Below are 27500 nucleotides of genomic sequence, written 5' to 3'. Positions count from 1 at the left end.
CCAGCATGGCGGTGGTCAAATGCCTGAAACAAGTGAAAGAATAAAAGAGCACACTTGTACAAGCATGTGTGTATGTGTACACAGATGTGCGTATACCCACAGAACTATAAACTTACTCTTTATTACAGAAGCTATGTCAGAAAAATCTATAATTATTAATATTTAATTAGCAACAGCCCATTAGCTAAATTAATACAAATCACCCTTGTAATAATGTTGTGGTTGTGATTTCAGGCATTGATTTAGGGTGTGTGGGTTCTAATTCCTGTCTGGGGCAGGGAAAGCAGTAGAATTGGTAGAGCGTTGGACGAACTACCTTTGTGGTGTTTTGTTTCATCCCTTGTACGTTGTGGTTTCAAATCTTACCCAGGGTCACTTGGCCTGTCATCCTTCCAAGGACTGTGAAATATATACACTGAATTGATGGAGCTGTTCAGGATGAGAGATGTCGTAAAGCATGAAGACACACACATACATATATATATAATTTTTGGTTCAAATTAGCCAGCTGACGACAGTACACATTAGAAGAAATGGTCTGGTTTGGTGGGAGAAGCTCATGATAGATAATGTTACACAGTGGGATTGAACCCAGAACCATACATCTGCGAAGCAAGCTGCTTACCACACAGCCTGCAGCCATGCTGGGGCACCGCTGTTGAAGAATCAACTCCAGTCCATTGTCCATGCTGGCGTGGGTTGGATGGTTTGACCAGTGCTGGCAAGCTGAAGAGCCGTACCAGGTTCCAGTCTGATCTGGCTTGGTTTTTCTATTGCTTGATGCCCTTCCTAACGCCAACCACTTTTCATCATGTATTGAGTGCTTTTACGTGGCACCAAACGAGCACTCCACCGTGACACTGGCACAAGTGTTTTTTTTTTTTATCTAGGAGGGAGATAATAAAAATTATGTGCTTAATGAAGCGGAAAGGAGTTATTCTCTAAAAAAAAGAAGAAGCTGTCTGTTACGGTGAAGTAAGGCGAGGGTAGACTGGAACCTGGAATCTCGTGGGTGTGAGACAGGCTTCAAAACCACACAGCTATGATGGCTGCTGGATGGGGTTGAAACTGTATCCTTTTGTACTGTAGAATTTGACTGAATTTTTCTGTTGCTGACTGTTGGTAGAGAGACAGAGGTGGAGCTAGGAAGTGGTTGACTTATGTCTACATTGGTTTGTCTGTCTGTGCATCTGAATGTGTGTGTGTGTGTGTGTGTGTACACAGATTAGTTTGTATGACTGTATGTTTTATTAACTTTGTGTGTGTGTGTGTGCGTATCTGCTTGTGTCTGTGTCTATATTTGTATGTGTGTGTGTGTGTGTGCATGTGTGTTTCCTCTGTTTGTGTGTGTGTGTGTCTGTATATATGAGTGTGTTTGTGTGTCTTTCTGTGTGTGTTGTGTCTCTGTATTAGAGTGTGTGTATACTTGTTTTTGTGTGCCTATGTTTATGTGTGTGTGTGCGTGTGTATGTGTATGTATGCATGTCCATGTTTGTACTCTTATGCATTTTTGTCTCAGTATGTGTACGTATTGGCTTGTATATGTGGTATGGATGTATGCATGTCTGTATATTTGTCAGTGTACATAGCACATGTGTGGGTGGGTGTGTGTGTGTCTTCTTGGGACAGTTCCAGAGAATGTTGCCAAAGTAACAAGTACTTCTTGTAGTGAAGATCTTTTTTCTTAAGCATTGTTTTAATCTTTTTCACACACACAATGTATATATATATATATATACATATATATATATATATATATACATATATATATATAAAAGATTAAAACAATAGGCATAGGCGTGACTGTATTGTGAGTAGCTTGCTTCCCTACCACATGGTCCCGGGTTCAGTCCCACTGTGTGACACCACTATAGTCTCGGGCCAACCAAAGCCTTGTGAGTGGATTTGGCAGACAGAAACAGAAAGAAGCCCATTGTCTGTGTGTGTGTCTGTGTATCTATCTATCTATATATATATATATATAATTAACATAATATGGTAAAAATTCGATATTAATTAATATCAATTTAATACCAGGAAACTAGCACATTAAAAGAATCAGAAGGTTCTTAAAAAAATTTTTTCGAGATCCTAAAAAGATTATAGTACTTGTGTATATAAGATTGACCAGTGACCGGTCTGTCAATATGCTAGAAATTTTTAAGCTTCTTCTAGCATTTTGACAGACCGGTCACTGGTCAATCTTATATATATATATATATATATACATACAATGTATATATCTGTGTGTGTATCTTTGTCTGTGTTTGTCCCCACCATCACTGCTCGACAACCGGTGTTGGTGTGTTTGTGTCCCTTTAACTTATTTTACTTATGTCTAATGAGTCCTCACTACTCCCAAGAATTTCATTTGTACCCTACTTGGGGTAGTTTACCCCGGTTCATTGACCCCTTGGTCTCGAGGTATTTATTCCCTTCCTGGGTATAAACTGAGGCAATCTAAAGCATGAGTTCATCTGTCATGAAATACTGTGGTAAGAAATAAATCTCACCAGTCCATCATAAATTGTCTTGTAAATGACATGGTGACCTCACTACGTAGTCTTGGTGCCACAAAAAAAAAGCATCCAGTGCATTCTGCAGAGGGGATGGCATTAGGAAGGGAATCCAGTTGTTGAAACCATGCCAAAGCAGACATTGGAGTTGAGTGCAGCCTTTTGGGAGTTTGGGTTTTTGTTGAACAATTCTTCCTATACCAGCATGGAAAAAAGTGGACGTTAACCCTTTCGTTACTGTATTTCTGAGATGCTCTGTGTTTCTTTCAATTAATTTTAAATATAACAAAGAATTTAGTAAAATAACTTAGTTATCATTAAGCTAGTGTTAGGAACATTAATTGTGACTAAGATTTGATGGAAGATTTTAATTCAAAACTTTGAAAACAAGGTATTAGTACTACAGAACCAGAGGTGGTTTCAACCAGGTTGGTATCAAAAGGGTTAAAAATATCATGGTGACTTTAACCCTTTTGTTACCATATTTCTGTTGAGATGCTCTGTGTTTCTTTCAATTAATTTTAAATACAACAAAGAATTTAGTAAAATAACTTAGTTATCATTAAGCTAGTGTTAGGAACATAAATTGTGACTAAGGTTTGATGGAAGATTTTAATTCAAAATTTATGAAAACAAGATATTTGTACTCAGAGCCAGTTTCAGCTAGGTTGGTAACAAAAGGGTTAAATGATGATGACCAAAGCTTTGTATGAACTGTGGTAATGTAGAATATTGTTCTGTCTGAGACGGTGTGATATGTCTAGTAAATTTAAATAAATATGCTGTGTGTGTATGTGAGTATAAGTATGTTGTGTTTTTATGTATTGGTGTATACATACAGTTTACATCTGTTTGTGTGTATGTGTTTTGTGTCTTTTCATTGTTTGTGTGCGGATGTCTGCATTGTTGTTGGACTGGTTCCAAAGGTCGTCGTGTTGATGCCAACATAAAGAGGTGTAGATGTACTGAAAGAGAGTATAAACAATTTCAATGTAATGCGGAATATGCATAGTTTCAAACGTGTGTGTGTGTGAGTGATCATCATCATCATCATAATTTAACGTCTGCCTTCCGTGCTGGCATGGGTTGGACGGTTTGACATGGAGCTGACCAGGCAGAACACTACTCCAGGCTACTGTACCTGTTTTGGCAGGGTTTTTATGGCTGGATGCCCTTACTAACATCAACCACTTTACAGAGTGTGTTGGGTGCTTTTAGGTGGCACACGTGGGTGCTTTTGTGTGGCACTGCATGAGTGCTTTTATGTGGGTCCACACAGGCGCTTATACATGACACTGCCTTGAGTGCCTTTTGTGTATCAGCGTCAAGGATGCCTTTTATATGGGTGACTTTTATGTGGGTGACTTTTATGTGTCACCCTCACAGGTGCCTTATACATGTCACCATCACCGGTGCTTTACTCTTATGTGTCACTGGGACAGGGAGTTCTTAGGTGTCAGTGGCACGAGTGCCCTGTACGTGTCACATTAGCACGCCGGGCGAAATGCTTTGCGATATTTCGTCTGCCACTACGTTCTGAGTTCAAATTCCGCCGAGGTTGACTTTGCCTTTCATCCTTTCGGAGTCGATTAAATAAGTACCAGTTACGCACTGGGGATCGATATAATCGACTTAATCCCTTTGTCTGTCCTTGTTTGTCCCCTCTATGTTTAGCCCCTTATGGGCAATAAAGAAATAAGTATTTCGTCTGCCTCTACATTCTGAGTTCAAATTCCCCCGAGGTTGACTTTGCCTTTCATCCTTTCGGAGTCGATTAAATAAGTACCAGTTACTCACTGGGGGTTGATATAATCGACTTAATCCGTTTGTCTGTCCTTGTTTGTCCCCTCTCTGTGTAGCCCCCTTGTGGGCAGTAAAGAAATAAGATAATCCGTAGAGATAACCTTATCGAGTGATGTGATGCATAATCTCCATTACACAAGTAGTGTCGGTCACCGTTGTAGGCCCCAGGGGGAAGGAAGCATTGCAAGGTGACTGCAAGTTTTATATCTGAGTTTTTTTGTCTCCTAGAAGAGCTGTCTTTCCCATGTTTTTTCTCAAAAATAACGGAAGCTGTATCTAGACCTGGGAAATAGACAGGACCCTGACATGTCATATCAGACTGGAGTCTGGTGCAGCCCTCCAGCTGGCCAGCCCTGGTCAAACTGTCCAACCCATGCCAGCATGGACAACGGATGTTAAATGCTGCTGCTGATGATGATGATGATAATGTTTTTTTTTCTCTCTCTCTCTCTCTCTTTCTCCCAGACACAATGAGAACCCTGCAGGATTACTGGTAGAGTCCAATATAATGCCTTCAGTCAAGTATCAGGTAACTATTTCTCTCTCTCTTCTTTTCTCATCTCTCCATCTTTCTGTCTGTCTGTTCTCCCTCCCTTCTCCGTCTCTCTCTCTCTCTCTCTCTCTCTCTCTCATGCAACTCTCCTCTGCAATTTATAATAAAAACTTTAGCTGTGTGACCTCTGACCCAATGATATGGATGTGACTTCTGACCCAATGGTATTCATGTGACCTCTGACCCAATGGTATTCATGTGACCTCTGACCCAATGATATGGATGTGACTTCTGACCCAATGGTATTCATGTGACCTCTGACCCATTAATGTTGGTGTGACCTCTGCTGTAGCCAATCCCAATGTTGTTGATGTAACTTCTGTGACCTCTGACCTCTTCATATTGACATGACCTCTGCAACCTCTCAAATTCCAGGATCCTGGAGCTAACAGTTTAGTATGCACCGTCTGTACCATCTGGTATTCCCGAGACAGGATGGAGTGTCTAACCTGCGGTCATCCCTTCTGCAAGGAATGCTGGGATAGATATTTTCAAGTACAAATCTACCAAGGGGTCACCACACGTATGTACTCTTTTCATTTTCTTCCTTGCTTTGTCTCTTCTTCTCTCTCCTCCATTTTTTTTCTCTGTGATGATGATGATGATGATAGCTTACCATTTTGCTTTTTTTTTTCTCTTTCCCCCCACCGTGTTCTGTGTCTCTGCAGGAATTCAGTGTATGGCAGCAGAATGTAATGTGCTCGTACCGGAAAACATAATCTGTGAAGTTCTCAGTCAGCCGGACATCCGAGACCGATACATGAGACTTACATTTATGGACCACGTCAAGGTGAGACAATAATAATGCTTTCTAATCGATGTATCAATACCAGCAGATGACAACATTTCTCTCTAAAAGAAATGGAAAAACTTTCAAAATACAAAGACCTAGAAATAGAGATAACTCGAATGTGGAATCTAAAAACAGAAACAATTCCTATCATAGTAGACACCTTAGGTATAATAAAAAAATATTCACACAAATACATAACAAAAACACCAGGACTTACAAATATATATAACATACAGAAAATTGCACTACTGGGTACTGCACACATTCTACGCAAAACACTTTCAATACAGTAAACATAAGAGCACCACAGCAAACCACAGCACATACCCAAGGCGCACAGAACTGCGCTCGGTAGTGAAGTGAAAGCACGTTATGAAAATAAAACTACTGAACAATAATAATAATAATAGTAATAATAATAATAATAATAATAATAATAATAGTGGTAATAAAAATGATAGTGATGGTAATGATAATTGTGACGATGATGATAATAATAATAATAATAATAATAATAATAATAACGATGATGATTTTTATTGGCCACAAGGGCCCAAGACATGGAAGACAATATCAAAGGATGAGTGGTTGGTGATAGGAAGGGCATCCAGCTGTAGAAACCTTGTCAAGTCAGATTGGAGCCTGGTGCAGCCATCCTGGCTTGCCAGTCCTCAGTCAAACCATCCGACCCATGCCAGCATGGAAAGCGAATGTTAAACGATGATGATATAATAGAAATTAGAGAAGTAAATAATAAATAATAATAATAATAATAATTACGGAGATGTACTTGCATAGCAAATGACCTGATCTGAGATCGTGTGCTGGAACGAAAACAATTGCAGCGTGGAAGGTGTTTATAAGCCATTTAAAATAACACACAAAACCCGTTAGATTCACTTCAACATTTAAATTTAATTTGTCAAAATATTTTCGTCGCTTTGAGACCGCGACCTGTTCACTGACAAAATTCTGTGATGCATCTCATAATAATAATGACAATAAGAATAAGTGATGATAATAATAATATTAATAATAATAATCCCTTCTATTATAGGCACAAGGCCTGAAATTTCATGGGGAGGGGGCTAATTGATTACATTGACCCCAGTACTCAACTGGTACTTATTTTATTGACTCAGAAAGGATGAAAAAAAGGCAAAGCTGACCTCGGCGGCATGTAAAGATGGACGAAATGCTATTAAAAATTTGCCTGGAGTGCTGACGATTCTGACAGCCTCCCCCTCCTCCAGTGCATTTTGCACTCAATATATGTTGCAAGCAAGGAGAGAGAACTCCCTACTATTCCAGCTCTGAGACCCACTCCAGCCTCCGATCAGTTTGGTCATCCTCACTGATGGACACTCATCTGCTAGACATAGCAGCAGTTTAACCCCAGTTTGCAATATATATAGCAAAAACAGTGTCACACAGTCACTGGTTTTTGCAACTAGCAAATTAGCTCGTTAAGAAAACCCCTTAAGCAGTATTTTCAAGTACAAATACCATGCAGTGGGACTGAACTTGGAACCATGCTATTGTATACATACATACATACATACTCATGTACACATGACAGGCTTCTTTCAGTTTCCATCTAGCAAATCAACTCACAGGTTAAAGTCAGCCCAAGGCTATATAGTAGAAGACAATGCCACACACTGGGATTGAACTCAGTATTTACGTAGTCTGTCTCCAGCTTGCAATATACAGAAAATAAATTTCTTGAAAGTAAATTATATATGTTATTGTTTTCCTTTTTGTCTTTACAGACCCATCCTCAGTTGCGATTCTGCCCTGGTCCCAACTGTCCAGTAATAGTCAGAGCCCCACAGCCCCAAGCCAAAAAAGTGGACTGTTCCAAATGCAAAACTTCTTTTTGGTAAGAACCATTTTCTTGTTTATTCCTCCTCCTCGTCTTCTACAAGTCTTTCTTCATTCCTCGCTTTTCTTTCTTCCGTCCAGCTTTTGTTTTTCTTTTAATTCAAAATGGGGGAGAGTTTAACAAAACTGCTGTTAGACATATTGTAATTTTATTTCTTTACTGCCCACAAGGGGCTACGCACAGAGGGGACAAACAAAGACAGACAAAGGGATTAAGGATGCCAGTCCATCGTAGCTTTACTCCAGAAACAGTAAGAAAGAGCGAGAGAAAGTTGGGGCGAAAGAGTACAACAGGGTTCGCCACCATCCCCTGCTGGAGCCTCGTGGAGCTTTAGGTGTTTTCGCTCAATAAACGCACACAACACCCGGTCTGGGAATCGAAACTGTGATCCTCCGACCGCGAGTCTGCTGCACTAACCACTGAGACATTGCGCCTCCACAATAAGCTTTACATTTGATAAATTAATCTGAATGGTAAAAAGTTAATCTGTTCATCATCATCATCATTTAAAGTCTGGTTTTCCTATGCTGGCATGGGTTGGACGGTTTGGTGGGAGCTGGCCGACTGAAGGGCCATCCAGGCTCTGTGTCTGTTGTGGCATGGTTTCTACAGCTGGATGCCCTTCCTAACACCAACCACTTTACAGAGTGTACTGGGTACACTCTAGTTGGCCCTAGAGTAGAAGACACTTGCCCAAGGTGCCATGCAGTGGAACTGAACCTGGAACCATGTAGCTCAGAAGTAAGCTTCTTACCACACAGCCAGCCTACACCACTTCACACACACACACACACACACACACACACACACACACTCATATACGATGGGCTTCTTTCAGTTTCCGTCTACCAAATCCACTCATAAGGCTTTGGTGGGCCTGAGGCTATAGTAGAAGACAGTTGCTCAAGATGCCACGCAGTGGGACTGAACCTGGAACCATGTGGTTTGGAAGCAAGCTTCTTGCCACAGAAATTTTTTTTTTTTTTTTTTTTTTTGCCTTCGTTAGTTCCTATTCCTTTTCCTCTCCATTTCTTTGTCTGTCTGTCTGTCTGTCTCTGCCATCTTACCCATTTTCTCTCTTTCTCCTTCCAGTTTCAGATGCGGAATAGAATACCACGCTCCCACTGATTGTAATACCATTAAGAAATGGTTAACAAAGTGTGCCGATGATTCCGAGACTGCAAACTACATATCGGCTCACACTAAAGATGTAAGTCACTCACTTCTTCTCTTTCTCTCTCTCTCTCTCTATCTCTAGTAGAACAAATCAACTCAGAAGGCTTTGGTCGGCCCGAGGCTATAGTAGAAGACACTTGCCCAAGGTGCCACGCAGTGGGACTGAACCCAGAACCATGTGGTTGGTAAGCAAGTTACTTACCACACAGCCACTCCTATGCTTGTATATTTATTTAAAGAATCTTTTAAAATTTTATTTTTTTCTTTCACAGTGTCCAAGATGTCACGTTTGCATAGAAAAGAATGGAGGATGTAATCACATGGTATGTATTGAGGTTTATACATCAATATGTGTGTGTGTGTGTGTGTGTGTGTGTGTGTGTGTGTGCAGAGGGGAACAGAGGGGAACGAGGTCGGAGTAATGCATTGTGGAATGCTGGGAGGAAGATGAAGCAGATAAGATGTTTCGGTCATCCACTGCATCTCCAGTCACTCTAGCCTCGTTTTGCCACCGGATTGCAGATGATTGCCATGGGGAGAGAGAGTGAGGTCGATGGTGTACGACTCTTCTTCACATTAAACAAAGTGACTGCTCAAAGTCATCCAGAAGGATCATCGGCATTTAATGTCCATTGTCCATGCTGGTATGGGTTGGATGGCTTGACAGAAGCTGGCCAGCCGAAGAGCTGCCCCCGGCTCCGTTGGCATAGTTTCTACTACAGCTGGATGCCCTTCCAAACACCAACCACTTTACAGAGTGTAACTGGGTGCTTTTATGCGACACTGGCACAGGTGCTTCTGATGTGGCACTGGTGCAGGTGCTTCTTATGTGGCACCAGCACTCACAAACCCTCAAGATTTAGAATACTCGGCTGGAGAGGGATGCAGGGGAGGGGACAAGCCTGTGTGCAAGGACAAAAAACAATTTTACTTAGCTTGGCATGTTTTCACAGAACAGCAAAGCTTCAGGAATCTTGGTCCCTTGTCATCCCTTCTGTATGAAGATCCTTTCTCACCACTTCATTCCATTTCTTCCTGGCTCTACTCCTTCTATTTGTTCCCTCTACAATTTAAGTTCGGCACCACTTAATACAACTGTTTTCATTCATATGATTTACATGATCATACCAGCAGTCTTCTCTCTTGCACACACTATATATATATATATATATATATATATATATATAGATGTACTTGCATAGCAAGTGACCTGGTCTGCCATTTAAAATAACACACAAAGACTGTTAGATTCGCTTCAACATTTAGATTTAATTTGTCCAAATATTTGTCGCGTTGAAGTGACTCTAACGGTCTTTGTGTGTTATTTTAAATGGCTTATAAACACCTTCCACACTGCAATTGTTATATATATATATATATATATATATATATATACATATATATATATATATATATATATATATGTATGTATGTATATATATCACTTACACATGATTCTTCTCTTTCTACAGCAATGTTCACGATGCAAACATGATTTTTGCTGGATGTGTTTAGGAGGTAAGTTTATTATTATTGTTGTTGTTGTTGTTGCTGCTGCTGTTGTTGTATTTCGGGATAGTTTCCCCCCCCCCCCACTGCCGAAATAACATTCTTCACTTGTTTATTACTGTTTGTATGTATTCTAAGAACAGTAATGAAAGAGTGAAGAACGAATATAGAGAGTGCCTGTGTTTATTTGGCACAAAAAAAAAAAAAAATGACCATCCATGAAATATAACAATATCTGTTTCTTCATTTTTCATCCTCATCCTCTCCCGTCTTGTCTCTTTCTTCGTCATTTATCACCTTTCATAATTTTCCTCCGTCTATTTTCGTCATCTTTTCTTATTTTTTTGTCACCTCTTATTTGCATCTCTCATCTCATTCTTTCATCCTTTTTCTACTCCGTTTATCGTCTCTTATCTCTTTTACTCTTTTACTTGTTTCGGTCATTTGACTGCGGCCATGCTGAAGCACCGCCTTTTTTAGTCGAGCAAATCGACCCCGTGACTTATTCTTTGTAAGCCTAGTACTTATTCTATCGGTCTCTTTTGCCGAACCGCTAAGTTACGGGGACATAAACACACCAGCATCGGTTGTCAAGCAATGCTAGGGGGACAAACACAGACACACAAACACACACACATATACATATATATATATACATATATACACTCTCTGAGTGGTTGGCGTTAGGAAGGGCATCCAGCTGTAGAAACTCTGCCAAATTTAGATTGGAGCCTGGTGTTGCCATCCGGTTTCACCAGTCCTCAGTCAAATCGTCCAACCCATGCTAGCATGGAAAGCGGACGTTAAACGATGATGATGATGATGATGATATACGACGGGCTTCTTTCAGTTTCCGTCTACCAAATCCACTCCACTCACAAGGCTTTGGTCGGCCCGAGGCTATAGTAGAAGACACTTACCCAAGGTGCCACGCAGTGGGACTGAACCCGGAACCATGTGGTTGGTAAGCAAGCTACTTACCACACAGCCACTCCTGCGCCTATCTCTTCAGTTTTTTATCATTTCTTGTCATCTTTCTTCTCTCATTGCTTTTCATTGTCTTTCATCCTTTTCCTGCTCCTCTTATCATCTCTTATCATCTTTCATTTCTCATCTCTTTTCATCATCTTTCACCCCTTTATTTTTTTTTCATCCATCATCATCTCCTCATCTCCTCATCACCATTCCCTTCCGTCCTTCTCTCTCGCCGTGTTAATCCCAACATCTTCTCCGTTTTACAGATTGGAAAACTCATGGTAGCGAATACTATGAATGCAGTCGTTACAAAGAAAACCCCAACATTGCTAATGAATCTGCCCATGCGCAAGCGAGGGAGGCCCTCAAGAAATACCTCTTCTATTTTGAAAGGGTCAGTCACACGTCCCCTTCTTTTATTTTGGGCTTTTCTTCCATCATTATTTTCCATCTTATTGTATGTCTACGCTGTTTTACTAATCCAGTAGATATACTGTTCTTTAACCCTTTAGCGTTCAGATTAATTTGGCAAAAATAATCCTTATTTATTCACATTTCAAAAAATTTATCTGATATTATTTTGCAGCTTCAAGATAGGAAAGATGTAATTGCTTATTTATAGAATGACATTGCAGGGTATGTGTGAGAGGCTGGTTCTGGCCAGTTTGAGCATAAAATGTGTAGAATATTTGGGCCGGATACAGCCGGTTTAAACACTAAAGGGTTAATCTCTCTCTGCTTCTGTCTCTCTCTCTCTCTCTCTCTCTCTCTCTCTCTGCCTCTCTCAGTATCTTTGTTAGTGTTCTTTAATGTGTCTGTCTCTCTCTTAGCATTTCTCTCTCTCTCTCTCTCTCTCTGCCTGTCTCGCTCTCTCTCCCCCTCTCCCCCCTTGATTTAATTCCTTCATTGGACAGCTACCATTTCTTATTCTCTCTCTGTCTTTCAGTGATTAAATTTTACCATTCAACAAGTACCATTCCTCATCTGCCTTTTTCTCTCTCTCTCTCTCTCTCTCTCTCTCTCTCTCTCTCTCTCTCTCTTGGACTGGTGACAGTGGGATAATCATGCCAAAAGTCTTAAACTTGAAGAACAGACCCTGACCAGCATCAAAAGTAGAATCCAAGACAAGGTGATGAATAACTCTGGAACGTGGATTGATTGGCAATATCTGCTTGATGCTGCAACTCTGTTGAAAAAGGTAATTGAGTGCTGTGCTTTCAGTTTGGCTGCTGCTGCTGTTGTTGTTGTTGTGGTGGTGGTGGTGTTGATGATGATGATGATGATGGTGGTGGTGGTGGTGGTGGTGGTGGTGGTTGTTGTACAAGATATGAAGTGGGGCCACACATTGGCTGACAGTGAAAAGAAAGGCTTAGGTACGTTGGTAGATGTGTGGGAATTGTTTGAAATTTGAACATTAACCCCTTTTGATACCAACCTGGCTGAAACTGCTTCTGGCCCTGAATATTAATGTCTTGTTTTCAAAAGTTCTGTATTAAAATCTTCCACCAAAACCACCCATGTTATCCAAGGGAAAGGCAAAGGGGCCGATACAGTCTGGCACCAGTGACGTCGCAACTCATTTCTACAGCTGAGTGAAACTGGAGCAACGTGAAATAAAGTGCCTTGCTCAAGAACACAACACACAGCTTGGTCTGGGAATACATAAATACATACACATGCATACACATATAAAGGGTACAAGGGTAAAGACCCCTTTCTGTCATGAAGGACTATGGGATTGCAGCTAAAAAGTTCCTCTCAGAGGTATGAGACTGGGCAAGGTTGCTTATAGAACACCAGCGGTCACCCATGCATACCATCCTCTCCTTCTCCACGCCACTGATGTTATCCAAGGGAAAGGCAAAGGGGCCGATACAACTTGGCACCAGTGACGTCGCAACTCATTTCTACAGCTGAGTGAACTGGCGCAACGTGAAATAAAGTGCCTTGCTCAAGAACACAACACACAGCTTGGTCCAGGAATTGAACTCACTACCTCATGATTTGTGAGCCTGACGCTCTAACCACTGAGCCATGTACCCTCACATCAGCATCACCAACACTATATATATATATTCTGAAGGGGTTATATATGACCCCTATTATTTTTCTCTTCTGTGTGTGTGCCATCTTATACTATGGAGATATAAACAAGCATCATATTCTTGTCTGTTGTTTGAGCGAGATCGTTGCCGGTGCCCCTGGACTGGCTCTTGTGCGGGTGGCACATAAAAGACACCATTTTGAGTGTGGCCGTTGCCAGTACCTCTTGACTGGCCTTCGTGCCGGTGGCACGTAAAAAGCACCCACTACACTCTCTGAGTGGTTGGCGTTAGGAAGGGCATCCAGCTGTAGAAACTCTGCCAAATCAGATTGGAGCCTGGTGTTGCCATCCGGTTTTCGCCAGTCCTCAGTCAAATCATCCAACCCATGCTAGCTAGCATGGAAAGCGGACGTTAAACGATGACGACGACGAATAATCATAACAACAATAACATGACAGAAGACGACGACAACAACAACAACAACAATACCGAGTGTAATATTCACTTATGTCTAGTTATGTAGGAATGTTTCCAAGATCTGATATTGTTGTTTCTCTTCTTGTTGTACAGTGCCGATACACTTTACAGTACACCTACCCATACGCCTATTATATGGATAAAGGGGCGAGAAAGGAGCTGGTAAGTAATATACTTACACTTTATAATTATTATTATTATTATTATTTTATGTTTGACTTTTGCTTTGCATTTGTACAAGTTGGATCCAAGTCTCACCCAGAGACCTCAAGAGACAACAAGTTAGAAGTTCATGTAGGTGTTATGCCTAGGGTACCATATATTTGGATTTGTACATAGTGTTGTTCTAGAGAATGTTTAAGAAACCATAAGAAAATTATGTGTTTGTTTTAAAATTTGAGATCACATAGACAGTATTTTACGTAGGATATGGGCAGTTCCCATGAGCACTATCTTTTGAACTTCAGCCATTTCGGGGTTTCCTGGTATCTGAGCTAGGTAGTAATCAGCCCGTTTTGCTGTCATTCCCAGGGCACCTATGACAACAGGTATTGTTTTAGTCTTCAGGTTCCACATTTTGCTAATTTCTATTTCAAGATCTTTATATTTGCTCAGTTTTTGGTAGGTCTTGACAGATACGTTTATATCAATTGGGACAGTCATATCAATGAGGATTATTATTATTATTATTATTATTATTATCATTATTGTTATTATTGGCAGAATTGTTAGAAGGCTGGACGAAATGCTTGGCAGTATTTTGCCTGTTGTTACATTCTGAGTTCAAATTCCGCTGAGGTCGACTTCACCTTTCATCTTTTTGGGATCAATAAACTAAGAACACTGGGGTTGATGTCATTGACTATTCCCCTCCCCCGAAAAGCTGCCCTTGTGGCAAAATTTGTAAATATTAACATTATTATTATTATTATTATTATTATTATTATTATTACGGCGGTGAGCTGGCAGAATTGTTAGCACGCCAGGTAAAATGCCTAGTGGCATTTTGTCCATCTTTACGTTGTGAGTTCAAATCCCACCGAGGTCAACTGCATGGCACCTTTGGACAAGTTGTCTTCTATAGCCTCAGGCCAACCAAAGCCTTGTGAGTGGATTTGGTTGATGGAAACTGAAAAGAAGCCCGATGAGTGTGTGTGTATGTATTTGTGTGTCTGTGTCCACCATCATCGCTTGACAGTCGATGTTGGTGCGTTTACGTCCTCATAACTTGGCAGTTCAGCAGAAGGGACTGACAGAATAAGTACCAGGCTTACCAAACAAAAAAGTCCCGGGGGGGTCAATTCCTTCGACTAAAGGCAGTGCTCCAGCATGGCCGCAGTCAAATGACTGAACCCAAAAAATTGTGAGTATCATACCCTATGTAAACAATAACCACCACCATGATGATGATGATGATGATGTTTACATGGGGTATGATAGATAGATAGATAGATATTTGTAAGCTGTGTGAAATAATCCCAATTTCTCTTCACTCATTCCTCCTCCTCCTCCTCTTCCCCTCTCTAGTTTGAATATCAACAGGCTCAGTTGGAGGCAGAGGTTGAAAATTTGTCCTGGAAGATAGAGAGAGCTGAAATCACAGACAGAGGGGTAAGTAAAGGTTTTCTTTTTCCACCCTTCCTTTTTAAATATTTTTCATGCGATTTTTTTTTTTTTTTTTTCCTTTTACCATTTGGTTCCAGGCTCAGTCCCACTGCGTGACACCTTGGACGAGTGTCTTCTTCTGTAGCCTCAGGCTGCCCAAAGCTTTGTGAGTGGATTTGGTGATTTGGTAGACAGAAACTGGAAGAAGACCACTACATATATATATAATATATATATATATATATATATATTTTGTGTGTGTGTCCCAGCCATCGCTTGACAACCGATGCTGGTGTGCTAATGTCCCCGTAACTTAGCGGTGCGGTTAAAATATAGTCCCTCGCCATCCTGATTGGTTACAATTGTGAGGAAGTGTTTGATAATCAAGGGAGATAAATGTAATAAAATGGAAGTTATCTCCTATGGAACAAATGTTTTACTTAACGCCTGTTATTGTTACCTTTACAGGATTTTCTATACAAATTTTGGCCGACACTGATTTGTTCTGATGTTTCGTGTCCCAATACGCCTAATGTAAACAACAATGCGATCGAGGATGGGAAAATAGTTAAAGGGTGTATGTGTATATTTCAGGAGTTTTTGCTCTTTCTTCCAACCATTAACCAACCACAAACTCATAGAGAGACCTCTTTTACATATTCATTCCTGGAAGCTTGAGAAATTAATAGCCAGCACTGATTTGTTCTGATGTTTCATGTCGGAGATGCCAGATGTAAACAACAGGATTGAAGATGAGAAAAGGTTAATGGGCGTGTATGCCATACTTCAGGAGTTTTTGCTCCTTAATCAGCATTCCTCTAACCCATTAATCATCAACGACCTCATTTTATTAAATATGCACTAAATATAGCAGTGTAACATTATTGGATTGACCATTCCTGGAATGGCTTCTTTCTGCCCATCTCATTTGTCCATTTCCAGCTGTAGTGAATATAAGGGACCCCTCCCCTCAAATTTCAGACCTTGTGCCTTTAGTAGAAAGGATATTAAACACACCCGACTATCAGAAGTGCGTATTCAGGAAAACAACTTTGTAAAGCATTAAAGCATATAATATGGGCCCAACTTTGCATACAAGACCCAGGGTGGTATTTTGAAACATACTTTTGATTTAAAAATTGTGTTTTATAGGCCAACAAATCTGGTGGTTCTTATAATTGTCCGTATTGTCCATCACAATTGCTTTTAATTATTCATTATTTAATTATTTTCCTTTTTCCTTTAATGTTTTCCAGGATTTGGAAAACCAGATGGATGTTGCTGAGAAGAGAAGACTTACATTACTGAAAGACTTTCTTGAGATTTAGGCGCAGACAGACAGACAGACAACCATGCACGTATACACACACATACAGACAGACACAGGCACACACACAAATGCACACACATACGTGTTGCAGACAAGTGGCGGCTTTTACTATTGGAAGACTTAATTGGCATTTAGATCCCTCCACACACACACACACACACACACACACACACAATTTGTACACACATACAAATATATATATACACAGACATACACACTTCCATTCAAACTCTCAAAAACACGTTTATATATATATATATATATATATATATATATCAACGTGTGTGTGTACATATGTGTGCATATATACATAAAAACGTATGTGTGTATATATATATATATATACATACATACATACATACATACATACACACATGCATAGATATCTATACCCGCATGTTCTCATGCACATACATATATACACGTATACAAACATACATATACAGGACACATAAAAGAAGCAAAGAAGAGGCTAACGCCATCAAGGAACTTGCTTAAGATATATAATTACACACACACACAAACACACACACACACACACACACACACACACATGAACAAAGACATACACAAATGCAGAAACAAAGAACTCTGATAAAAACAACAAAGTCAATAATATTAATAATAATAATAATGATAATAATAATAATAATAATAATAATAATAATAATTAAAAGATGTTTTTTAACAGTGACACTTCACAAGATGAAGGTTTTTATTTCTGTTTTAGGAACTGCCAAAGCTTACGATGAATAAAATCAATATTAATAACCAATAAAGTCTGTGTCAATTTTGTGAAAAAAATGCTTTAAAAAAAAATCTTTAATTAAAAAAAATATTCATTACTACTACTACTACTACTACTACTACTACTACTACTACTAGTACTACTACTACTACCACTTCTACTACTAGTACTACTACAGCTACTACTATTACCACTACTACTACTACCACTTCTACTACTACTACTACCACTACTACTACCACTACTACCACTTCTACTACTACTACTACCACTTCTACTACTAGTACTACTACAACTACTACTACTACTACTACTACTACTACCACTTCTACTACTACTACTACTACTACTACTACTACTACTAGTAATGGGAAGAATTATAGGCAGAGGCGTGGCTGTGTGGTAAGTAACTTGCTTCCCAACCACATGGTTCCGGGTTCAGTTCCACTACATGGCACCTTGGGCAAGTGTCTTCTACTATAGCCTCGGGCCGACCAAAGCCTTGTGAGTGGATTTGGTAGACGGAAACTGGAAGAAGCCCGTCGCATATATGTATATATATATATATATGTATGTGTGTGTATATGTTTGTCCCCCTCCCCAACAAGTGATGCTGGTGTGTGTGTTTACATCCCCGTAACTTAGAAGTTCGGCAAAAGAGACCGATAGAATAAGCACTAGGCTTACAAAGAATAAGTCCTGGGGTCGATTTGCTCGACGAAAGGCGGTGCTCCAGCATGGCCGCAGTCAAACGACTGAAACAAGTAAAAGAATAATACATCTTGGGTGTCCACAGACAAACAAATAAACAAACATGACTGGAAACAATACCTCCGCCTTCGCTAAGGCAGACATAATAATAATGTTGGCACTCCGTTGCTTACGACGTCGAGGGTTCCAGTTGATGCAATCAACGGAACAGCCTGCTCGTGAAATTAACGTGCAAGTGGCTGACCACTCCGCAGAGACGTGTACCCTTAACGTAGTTCTCGGGGGGATATTCAGCGTGACACAGAGAGTGACAAGGTTGACCCTTCCAATGACATAAAACAGAACAGGGATTGAGAAGAAAACTATCACTCTATCTGTGTATGTGTTTATTTAAGTGTGTATGTATGTATATATATGTTGTTGGCACTCCGTCGCTTACGGCAACGAGGGTTCCAGTTGATCCGATCAACGGAACAGCCTGCTCGTGAATTTAACGTGCAAGTGGCTGAGCATTCCACAGACACATGTACGTAGTTCTCGGGGGGGGGGGGGATATTCAGCATGACCCAGTGTGACAAGGCTGGCCCTTTGACATACAGGTACAACAGAAACAGGAAGAAAGTTGTGGTGGAAGAATACAGCAGGGTTCGCCACCACCACCCCCTGCCGGAGCCTCATGGAGCTTTAGGTGTTTTCGCTCAATAAACACTCAGAACGCCCGGTCTGGGAATCGAAACCGCGATCCCATGACTGCAAGCCCACTGCCCTAACCACTGAGCCATTGCGCCTCCACAATAATAATAATAATAATAATAATAATAATAATAATAATAATAATAACAATAATCCTTTCTCTTATAGGTACAAGGCCTGAAATTTGTGGGGAGGGGGAAGAATCAATTTCATCGTCTCCTGGTGTTCAACTGGTATTTATTTTGTCAGCCCTGGAAGGTAAAGGTGAATTTGGTGGAATTTGAACTCAGAACATAAAGACTGACGAAATTCCGCCGAGCATTTTGCTTGGCGTGCGAACGATTCTGTCAGCTTGCCATTTTTTGATGTGTGTGTGTGTGTATATATATATATATATATATATATATATATATATATATAATATACACACATATAAATTTTTTAAAAGTATAAATATATATAAATGCATGTGTGATGTATGTATGCATATGTGTGTGTGTATATATATATATATACACATTAATTTTTTAAAAGTATATATATATATATGTATGTATGTGTGTGTGTACATATATATATATATTTATTTATTTATTCATGTAGAATTTACCGTTTTAAGTGTGAGTGTGTGGTACATATCTGGCGTATAATATACCTTTGATGGTGATAGATGAGGGAGAGTGTGGAAACAGCAGGTCCCAGGAGGGGGTTTGGTGTGGAAGTGATGTATATATTTTTTTTTTTTTTTGGCAGTGGGGTGTTTAATATTAACGTGTGTGTGTGTGTCTCTCTCTATCCTTCGTCTGCCGTGTTATCAATTAATGAAAACTTCGTTTCTCTATAGAAATTAATTACAATTTTCTTCTCTTAATTATTGTTGTTGCCGTTGACGTTTAATTAATGACAAACGAAGTTCCAGTGATTATAATTAGTGGAGAAAAATTAAAATTGGAATTTTCAAAAAATAAATTTTATAATGTAATGTGTCGTTGTCATATATATATATATATATATATATATATATATATATAACATACACACATATAAATTTTTTAAAAGTATAGATATATATATATATATGCATGTGTGATGTATGTATGCATATGTGTATATTATATACATTCATTAATTTTTTAAAAAGTATGTATATATATATATATTTATTTATATAGATATATGCAAGAGAAGGAAAATAAAGAATTTTATTAATTTTGGTGGAAAATTTCTTTCTTTAAATTTCTCCGAAAGACACAAACACATCGACAAGGAAGGCTTCCATGTGGTCATATGACTGGCTAGAAACAATAACGAAATCTTCAACAGATCACGCCTTACTGTCTTATGTATGTATGTATATATGAGCCAATGAGGAAGACCTCTATATGATATCTAGAGCTGGCAGAATCTTTACCATGCCTGAAAAAATGCATAGCGGCATTTCTTCCAACTTTGCCCTTCATCCTTTCGGGATTGATAAAATAAATACCAGCTGGTGTTGCTGTAATCAACTCCTCCCCTCCAAATTGATGGCTTTGTGTCGAAAAATTTAAGACCAATATTATTATACTTCTCTCCACTCACATGTTACAGTGATCATCCCCTCCTCACTTCTATTTGTATGTTGAGGAGCCACCTGTTTATCACAATTCATCTCTTTTCAGATATGTTTTGGCTAAAGACTGGCCCAGGCCATGTCTGACTTAATAGCACCACCTGATAGGATCCATTAAGTCATTTTTAAGACAAGTTTTGTGATATCTTGGCCTATTCACGTAGGGCAATGTTGTTTGCTGGGATGTGAGGATGGGAGTACTGAGTTTCCTTATGTCTACACTGCAGGGGCAAACATTTCAAAACCATTCCCTATTTCTGTAGAAGACACTACCTATTAACAAGACAGTTGTCCAAGTTTTAAAAAATTGCCTGAAACCAAGAAATATTCTTACCTAGGTGTCGATAATGTCGATTGTGGGCTTGAAGCAAGATTTTCACTCTGTCCAGTGGAGCAACTATAGTTTTTGCACAGCATCCAGCAATATCTGATAAAGAAGAAGGAACAGACATTATATATACAAAATATCATCATCATCATCATCATCATCGTTTAACGTCTGCTTTCCATGCTAGCATGGGTTGGACAACTTGACTGAGGACTGGTGAAACCGGATGGCAACACCAGGCTCCAATCTAAATTTGGCAGAGTTTCTACAGCTGGATGCCCTTCCTAACGCCAAAATATAACAATAATAATAATTCTTTCTACTATAGGCACAAGGCCTGAAATATTTGGAGAAGAGGCGGGTTGATTACATCGATCCCAATATTTAACTGGTATATATTTTACCGACCCATGAATGGATGAAAGGCGCAGTCAACTTTGGCAGAATTTGAACTCAGAATATAATGATGCTGCTAGGCATTTTGTCCAGCATGCTAATGATTCTGCCAGCTCAGTGCCTTACGTATAATAAAGGTTTCAAATTCTGGCACAAGGCCAGATATTTCAGAGGAGGGGTTAAGCCAATACACATACAAATTTCTATGGTAAATTCAAGAAGAAAAAAAAACAGGTAAAAAACCAAAAAAAGTCAATTGGATGCACACAGTGAATATATTAGAATAACACGCATACACCTCCCCACATACATTTATGTATCCATTCACACACACACACACACACACACACACTTTCAATCAGTGTGTTTTGGTAGTTGTTATTTCTCATCAGCTGGATTGTGAGATCTAATCACAGATAAGGCAGTCATCCCTGCAACCCAACCGACCAACCCCTTCACGGTTCGTTAGAGAGATGAAAGGGAGCACATATTTAAGGATGTTTCGGGTAGGGGCGAGGGCGGTGGAGAGAGGGGAAAGGAATAAATATCTTCTGACTGCTTTTAATTAACAATTTAAATGACTTCTTTATCAAAATTTTAAAAAAGTATTAATAATAATAATAATAATAATAATAATAATAATAATGATAATAATAATAATGATGATTGTTATTATCATCATCATCATGATAATAATTATACTAAAAATAATAATTGTAATAATAATAATGATATTAACATTGGTGGTAATGATGAAGAGGACAACAACAACAAAAATGAGGATGATGATGATGATGGTTATGATGATAATAATAATATTAATAATAATAATAATAATAATCATAAATTATCATAATTCTTTCTAATTATAACAAAATAATATTAGTAATAATGTTTCCTTTATTAACCACTGATGTAGTAATAATAATAATAATAATAATAATAATAATAACAATAATAATAATAATAATAATAATAATAATAACAATAATAACAATAATAATAATGTTAACGCTGATGATAATGATAATGATATTTATGATGATGAGAAGGAGGACTGGTGATAGTTGTGGTGGTCATGGTGATAATTATTACGATATTAATTATATTAATGATGCAACAATAACGATGATAATAATATGAAAATTAGAATGGCCATAGTGAGGAGGAGGAGGGCGAAGGGGTAAGGTGACGATGGTAGTTGTGGTGGCGGCTATGGTGGCAATGCAGATGATGGTGGTGATGGTGGTGGTGGCGGCGGTGGTAGTGGTGGTTCAGAACGATGATGATGATGATGATGATGATGATGATGTCGGGAGTCGTAGTAGTGACAGCAAAATTGTTGTTGAGTAAAATATGGAGAGCGGATGATTTATAAAAGTTGATGATAATTAAATTATTGACGATGCTGATGTTGGTGGTGATGAAGGTGGCAGCAGTGGCAGAGTGAAGATGACGATGATGAGGATGATGATGATGATGATAAAGCTGATGATGATGATGATGATGATGTTAATCCTGGTGATAATGACAATAAGGATGATGATGATGATGATGATGATGATGATGACGATGAAGCTGATGATGGTGATGATGATGATGATGATGATGATGACGGTGATGGCAACGATCGTGATAACACTGTTGATGCTGATGGTGATGATGTTAATGATGGTGGTGGTGATGACAACGACGATGATAGTGATGGTGATGTTGACGATGATGATGGTTGTGATGATGATGTTTGCTACCATTTTATGTAATTAAAAGGACAGAAGAATCTTCCATGGAATGGTTTCTTGTTGTTGTTGCCTTATTTTCATAAAAATTGTTTGTAAATTTTTCTTTTGTCTTTTTTTGGTGGTGGAGGTGGAGGTGGTGGTGGTGGAGGTGGAGGTGGTGGAAGTGGAGGCGGAGGTGGAGGTGGTGGGTGCCATGCTTATATTTTATCTCATTTGTTAAGAAAAAAAATATTAAAAAATATATTCTGTATTTAAATTAAACATGCACTTTATCAGTAGTGGTGGTGGTCACGATGATGATGGTGGTGGTGGTGGTGGTGGTAGTTGTTGTGGTGATTGTGGTAGCGGTTGTGGTGGTGAGGTAATGATGATGGTGATTGTGGTGGTGGTGATAGTTGTAGAGGCGGTGGTAGTTGTGGTCGTGATGGCAGTGAGAGTGCTGTTGGCGGTGGTGGTGGTGGTGGTGGCAACGGTTATCATTACTGTCAAGGTTCCAAGTCAGCCATGATCAACACAAAACTGCAATTAAGAATATTCCAACCGTAACCATTCCATATTTTGCTCCTTTGTGCAGGGAACCTCGAAGAAGGTTATCAAACGCAAGCTCCGCAAACCCTCTCTTGAAATAGCTGGTGGGTGTCTGGTTGGAGAGAGATTTGGCTGCTAATAAAGATTTGAAGATTTTTCGGATCTTTTTTAAAACGGGGGCCACATTTTTCATTAACGAAACACTTTGAAACTTGGAACACTGGTAGAATGTGTCATATAAAACATCTTTTTCTCTTAGTCTTCTTAAAAAAAAAAGAAATCCCTAAGTTATTCCATGTTAAAGTTGTCGTATTTCTGTAATTTCAACCAATCACTGACGTCCATTCAGCCGATATACATTAAGTGCCGACTACATAAACAAACGATTCTGAAACAATTCTATCGGTGATAGGGTTAGGGTTAGGGTTAGGGTTAGGGTTAGGGTAAAACAGCAAATTTAAAAAGAAAAAAGCAAAACGAAGCTATGGAAATTAAATACGCTTTACACCGCTTAATCAGCCAAAGGAGTAAATATAAACAACTGAATACTTGTCAGTGATTGGTTGAAATTATCGAAATAAGACAATTTTTTACATGAAATAAATTCGAATACAAAAATATTTTTCTGTTCTATAACACAAAATAGATAAGTATATGAAGTTTGAAAGTCTTTCCGTACCAAAAACACTACGTAAAACATTAATGAAAAATGTGGCCCCTGTTTTAAAAAAGATCCGATTTTTCTTTGCAGAAAGTTGTCTAATGCCTGGAAAACATGATGGTCAGTTGGTGCAAGGTCTGGTGAATATGGTGGACGACAGAATACTTCCAAGTTCAGTTCCTGTAACTTGAGTAGTGTTCTTTGTGCAACATGTGGTCAAGCATTGTCTTGCAAGAGAATCGACCTGTCTCTATTGATCAAGCTCGGTTGTTTAATTGCAAGTTCGTTCCTCGTTTCATCCAGTTTAATTGCAAGTTTACTCATCATTTCACCCATTTCATCCAGACTATGCATCTGCTGTCATTGACTTAATCAGGTCCCATGAAGCTGTAGTGGATGACACCAGTGCTGGACCAGCAAATATCACAGTGCCAACAACAATATTCAAGTGGACAAGGATCTACTTTAATAAACTGTTTCAACATACGATTTCACATGAAGAAACTTGCAAAACAAACATACATATGTAAGAAATCATAGAGAAAAATCAAGACCTCAACTTAGATTTTCCTGCAAGACCTTTTCTTTTCTGCTCATGTTAATACTCAGAAATTTATGGGGTCACCTGTCAAGCTTATCCTGGTTCGTTTGTTTGAGTTAGAATCTAATTGTCATTTGCAGATTATCATAGATAAAACATGTACAATCAGTTTTTCTCTCTGAGAGAACACTAGGGTCAGTGTTCTTCCTGGTTTCATATGCTGTGTGTCTTTTGTTTCCTAGCGAGCAGCTGTTTTCTAACAGACACATATCTGAGGGCATGCGAGCTTCATTTCTGATTGTATTACTGAACTGCTGACCGCTGTTACAGCCTTGAATACTGACCATACGTGTGAATGAAAATTGTAAGCAATATTTTTCTTTTCCATTTTGATTTTTACACTGCCTCATATAGTTTTATCAGTGGCAGCTAAAATCTGCTCGGAATTATTTACTAGCCTGTATGGTCTGGCAAAGTCAAAACGGTTTTTTGTATTCTTCCTTTCGACTTGGAGAGTTTAAATGTAGTTATGAATATATGTCCTTCTGTTGAAATGAAATTTCAGTAAATTTCTATATCTTTGTGTAGCTGAGGATTGCTCTGCATTTTACATTTGATGTAATGTTCACATTGCTTAAATAAATGGAGTCGCATGAAACGATCGTATTGCATTAACTTTGAATATCCTTGTTGCTTATTTTGATGATATATATATGTATATATATTATCGTTTAGCGTCTGCTTTCCATGCTGGCATGGGTTGGACGATTTGACTGAGGACTGGTGAACCAGATGGCTGCATCAGGCTTCAATCTGATTTGGCAGAATTTCTACAGCTGGATGCCCTAACTAACACCACTCTGAGAGTGTAGTGGGTGCTTTTACGTGTCACCCGCACGAAGGCCGATCAGGCAGTACTGGCAACAGCCATGCTCAAAATGGTGTATATATACATATACATGGCTCTGGATAGGGTGCCAGCCCATTACAAGAATACTCGTTTTTGGCAGCAACATGATTGGCTTGGAGCAACATGAAACAAAGTATTTTGCTCAAGAATGCGTGTGGCCCAGTCTGGGAATTGAAACCACAATCTCATGCTCCTGAATCCAGCGCCCCTAACCATTAAACCCACACAGCCCCAGATACACACATGTACTGTATATCAAATAACATGATGAATGTTTAATTATGTATCACCATATGGAGAACGATTGCTTTTCATATTGCACGAAGGCATGTCTCAACTGGATATGATTAATGACAAAAAAAGGAACGAAATGTGTGCATATGTATATGTATGTTTGCATGCATGTATGTGTGTGTGTGTGTGTGTGTGTGCATGTGCATACAAGAACACTTATATACTTATATACATTCATAAACACACACATACATGGAAACAACACATACTTTCATATATATATATATATATATATATATAAATTTAAGTGCATGAATATATATATATATATATATGTGTGTGTGTGTGTGTGTTCATGTACATAAATATGTATGTGTACCTATGTATATACGTATATATGTGTATGTATATATATATATATATATATATATACACACACACATATATACATACATACATACATGCATACATATATAAATAAATATATAGATATATGTACATATATAAATATGTGTGTGTGTATATATATATATATATATATATGTAAATAGATAGATGCATACATACATACATACATACATACATACACACATATTTATATATGTACATATATATGTGTGTATATATATGTATATGTATGTATGTATATAATATGTATGTATATATGGACACACATACACTTATATATTTGCATGCATTCAACCAAAAGCTCAGATTAGATATGAAGGAAGCGAGGGGGTGGTGTGGAATGAGGGAGAGGCAAGGGGAGTGGGGGGGGGTTGCATGGAGCAGGGTGTGTGTGTGTGTGTGCGTGTGTGTGTAGAATCAGCTGGAATTCGAATTGTGTGACAGATGTGTAAAGATAGAGGTTCATAAACTGGTAATTTAAACACCTTTTGTAAATATCTGGCTTTCATAGATATTCCCAAACACTTTCTATGTTGATGTCACCATCATCATCATCATCATCATCACCTGATGTCTGCCTTCCATGCTGGCATGGGTGGGACAATGTATGTATTTATGTACGTGTGAGTGTATGTATATATATATATATATATATATATATATATATATATATATAAAGTTGTTGTATATTGTCAACTTAATGTGACAATCCCAATAAGGGAATATACTACTGCTGTTTAGCCCTAGGAAGCTGGACCACTTCCTGTCGGCCTTGACACATTTACTGTGTCCTTATGTTTGCGAGGGGGAGACAAACTCCTCCACCCAGCCTAGCCAGCATTCAGGTATATATATATATATATATATATATATATATATATATATATATATATATCTGTCTCTGTGTATGTATGTGTGTATATGCATGTGTGTGTATGTATGTATGTATGTATGTATTTGTATGTGTGTGTATGTATGTATTTGTGTATGTGTGTGTACGTGTGTGTATGTATCTATGTACGTGTGTATGTATGTATACATGTGTGTATGTATCTGTTTTTATATATACCCTGCATATACACCCATAATCATAAGGTTGTGTTGTGTCCTTGAGCAAGACACTTTATTCCACATTGCTCGAGTCCACTCAGCTGGCAATAACGAGTAGAACCTGTAATTCCAAAGCGGCCAGCCTCATTACATTCTGTGTCACGCTGAATCTCCCCGAGAACTACGTTAAGAGTACGTCTGTCTGTGGAGTAGTCAGCCACTTTCACGTTAATTTCATAAGCACGTTGATCCATTGATTGGATCGACTGGA

At 38.8% G+C, this 27500-nt stretch overlaps 1 protein-coding gene across 1 annotated transcript in view; it reads left to right on the top strand.

Moving 5' to 3' along the window:
• LOC106870581 (putative E3 ubiquitin-protein ligase ariadne-2) overlaps positions 1-17446 on the top strand; it is a 29286-nt gene extending 11840 nt beyond the window's left edge. Inside the window, exons 4-15 of the mRNA XM_089346418.1 lie at positions 4785-4848; positions 5248-5395; positions 5541-5662; positions 7438-7547; positions 8643-8760; positions 8999-9049; positions 10199-10244; positions 11477-11604; positions 12265-12408; positions 13826-13894; positions 15260-15343; positions 16594-17446. Of these exons, the coding sequence (XP_089202544.1) occupies positions 4785-4848; positions 5248-5395; positions 5541-5662; positions 7438-7547; positions 8643-8760; positions 8999-9049; positions 10199-10244; positions 11477-11604; positions 12265-12408; positions 13826-13894; positions 15260-15343; positions 16594-16665 (1156 nt within the window). The 3' untranslated portion in view covers positions 16666-17446. The remainder of the gene's footprint in view (positions 1-4784; positions 4849-5247; positions 5396-5540; positions 5663-7437; positions 7548-8642; positions 8761-8998; positions 9050-10198; positions 10245-11476; positions 11605-12264; positions 12409-13825; positions 13895-15259; positions 15344-16593) is intronic.
• Positions 17447-27500: the final 10054 nt, after the last annotated feature.

Source organism: Octopus bimaculoides, chromosome 30, assembly GCF_046866305.1.
Source record: "Octopus bimaculoides isolate indiv1 chromosome 30, ASM4686630v1, whole genome shotgun sequence".
NCBI lineage: Eukaryota > Metazoa > Mollusca > Cephalopoda > Octopoda > Octopodidae > Octopus > Octopus bimaculoides.
Note: the sequence above shows the minus strand (reverse complement) of the source record. Positions and strands in the feature narration are given on the sequence as shown.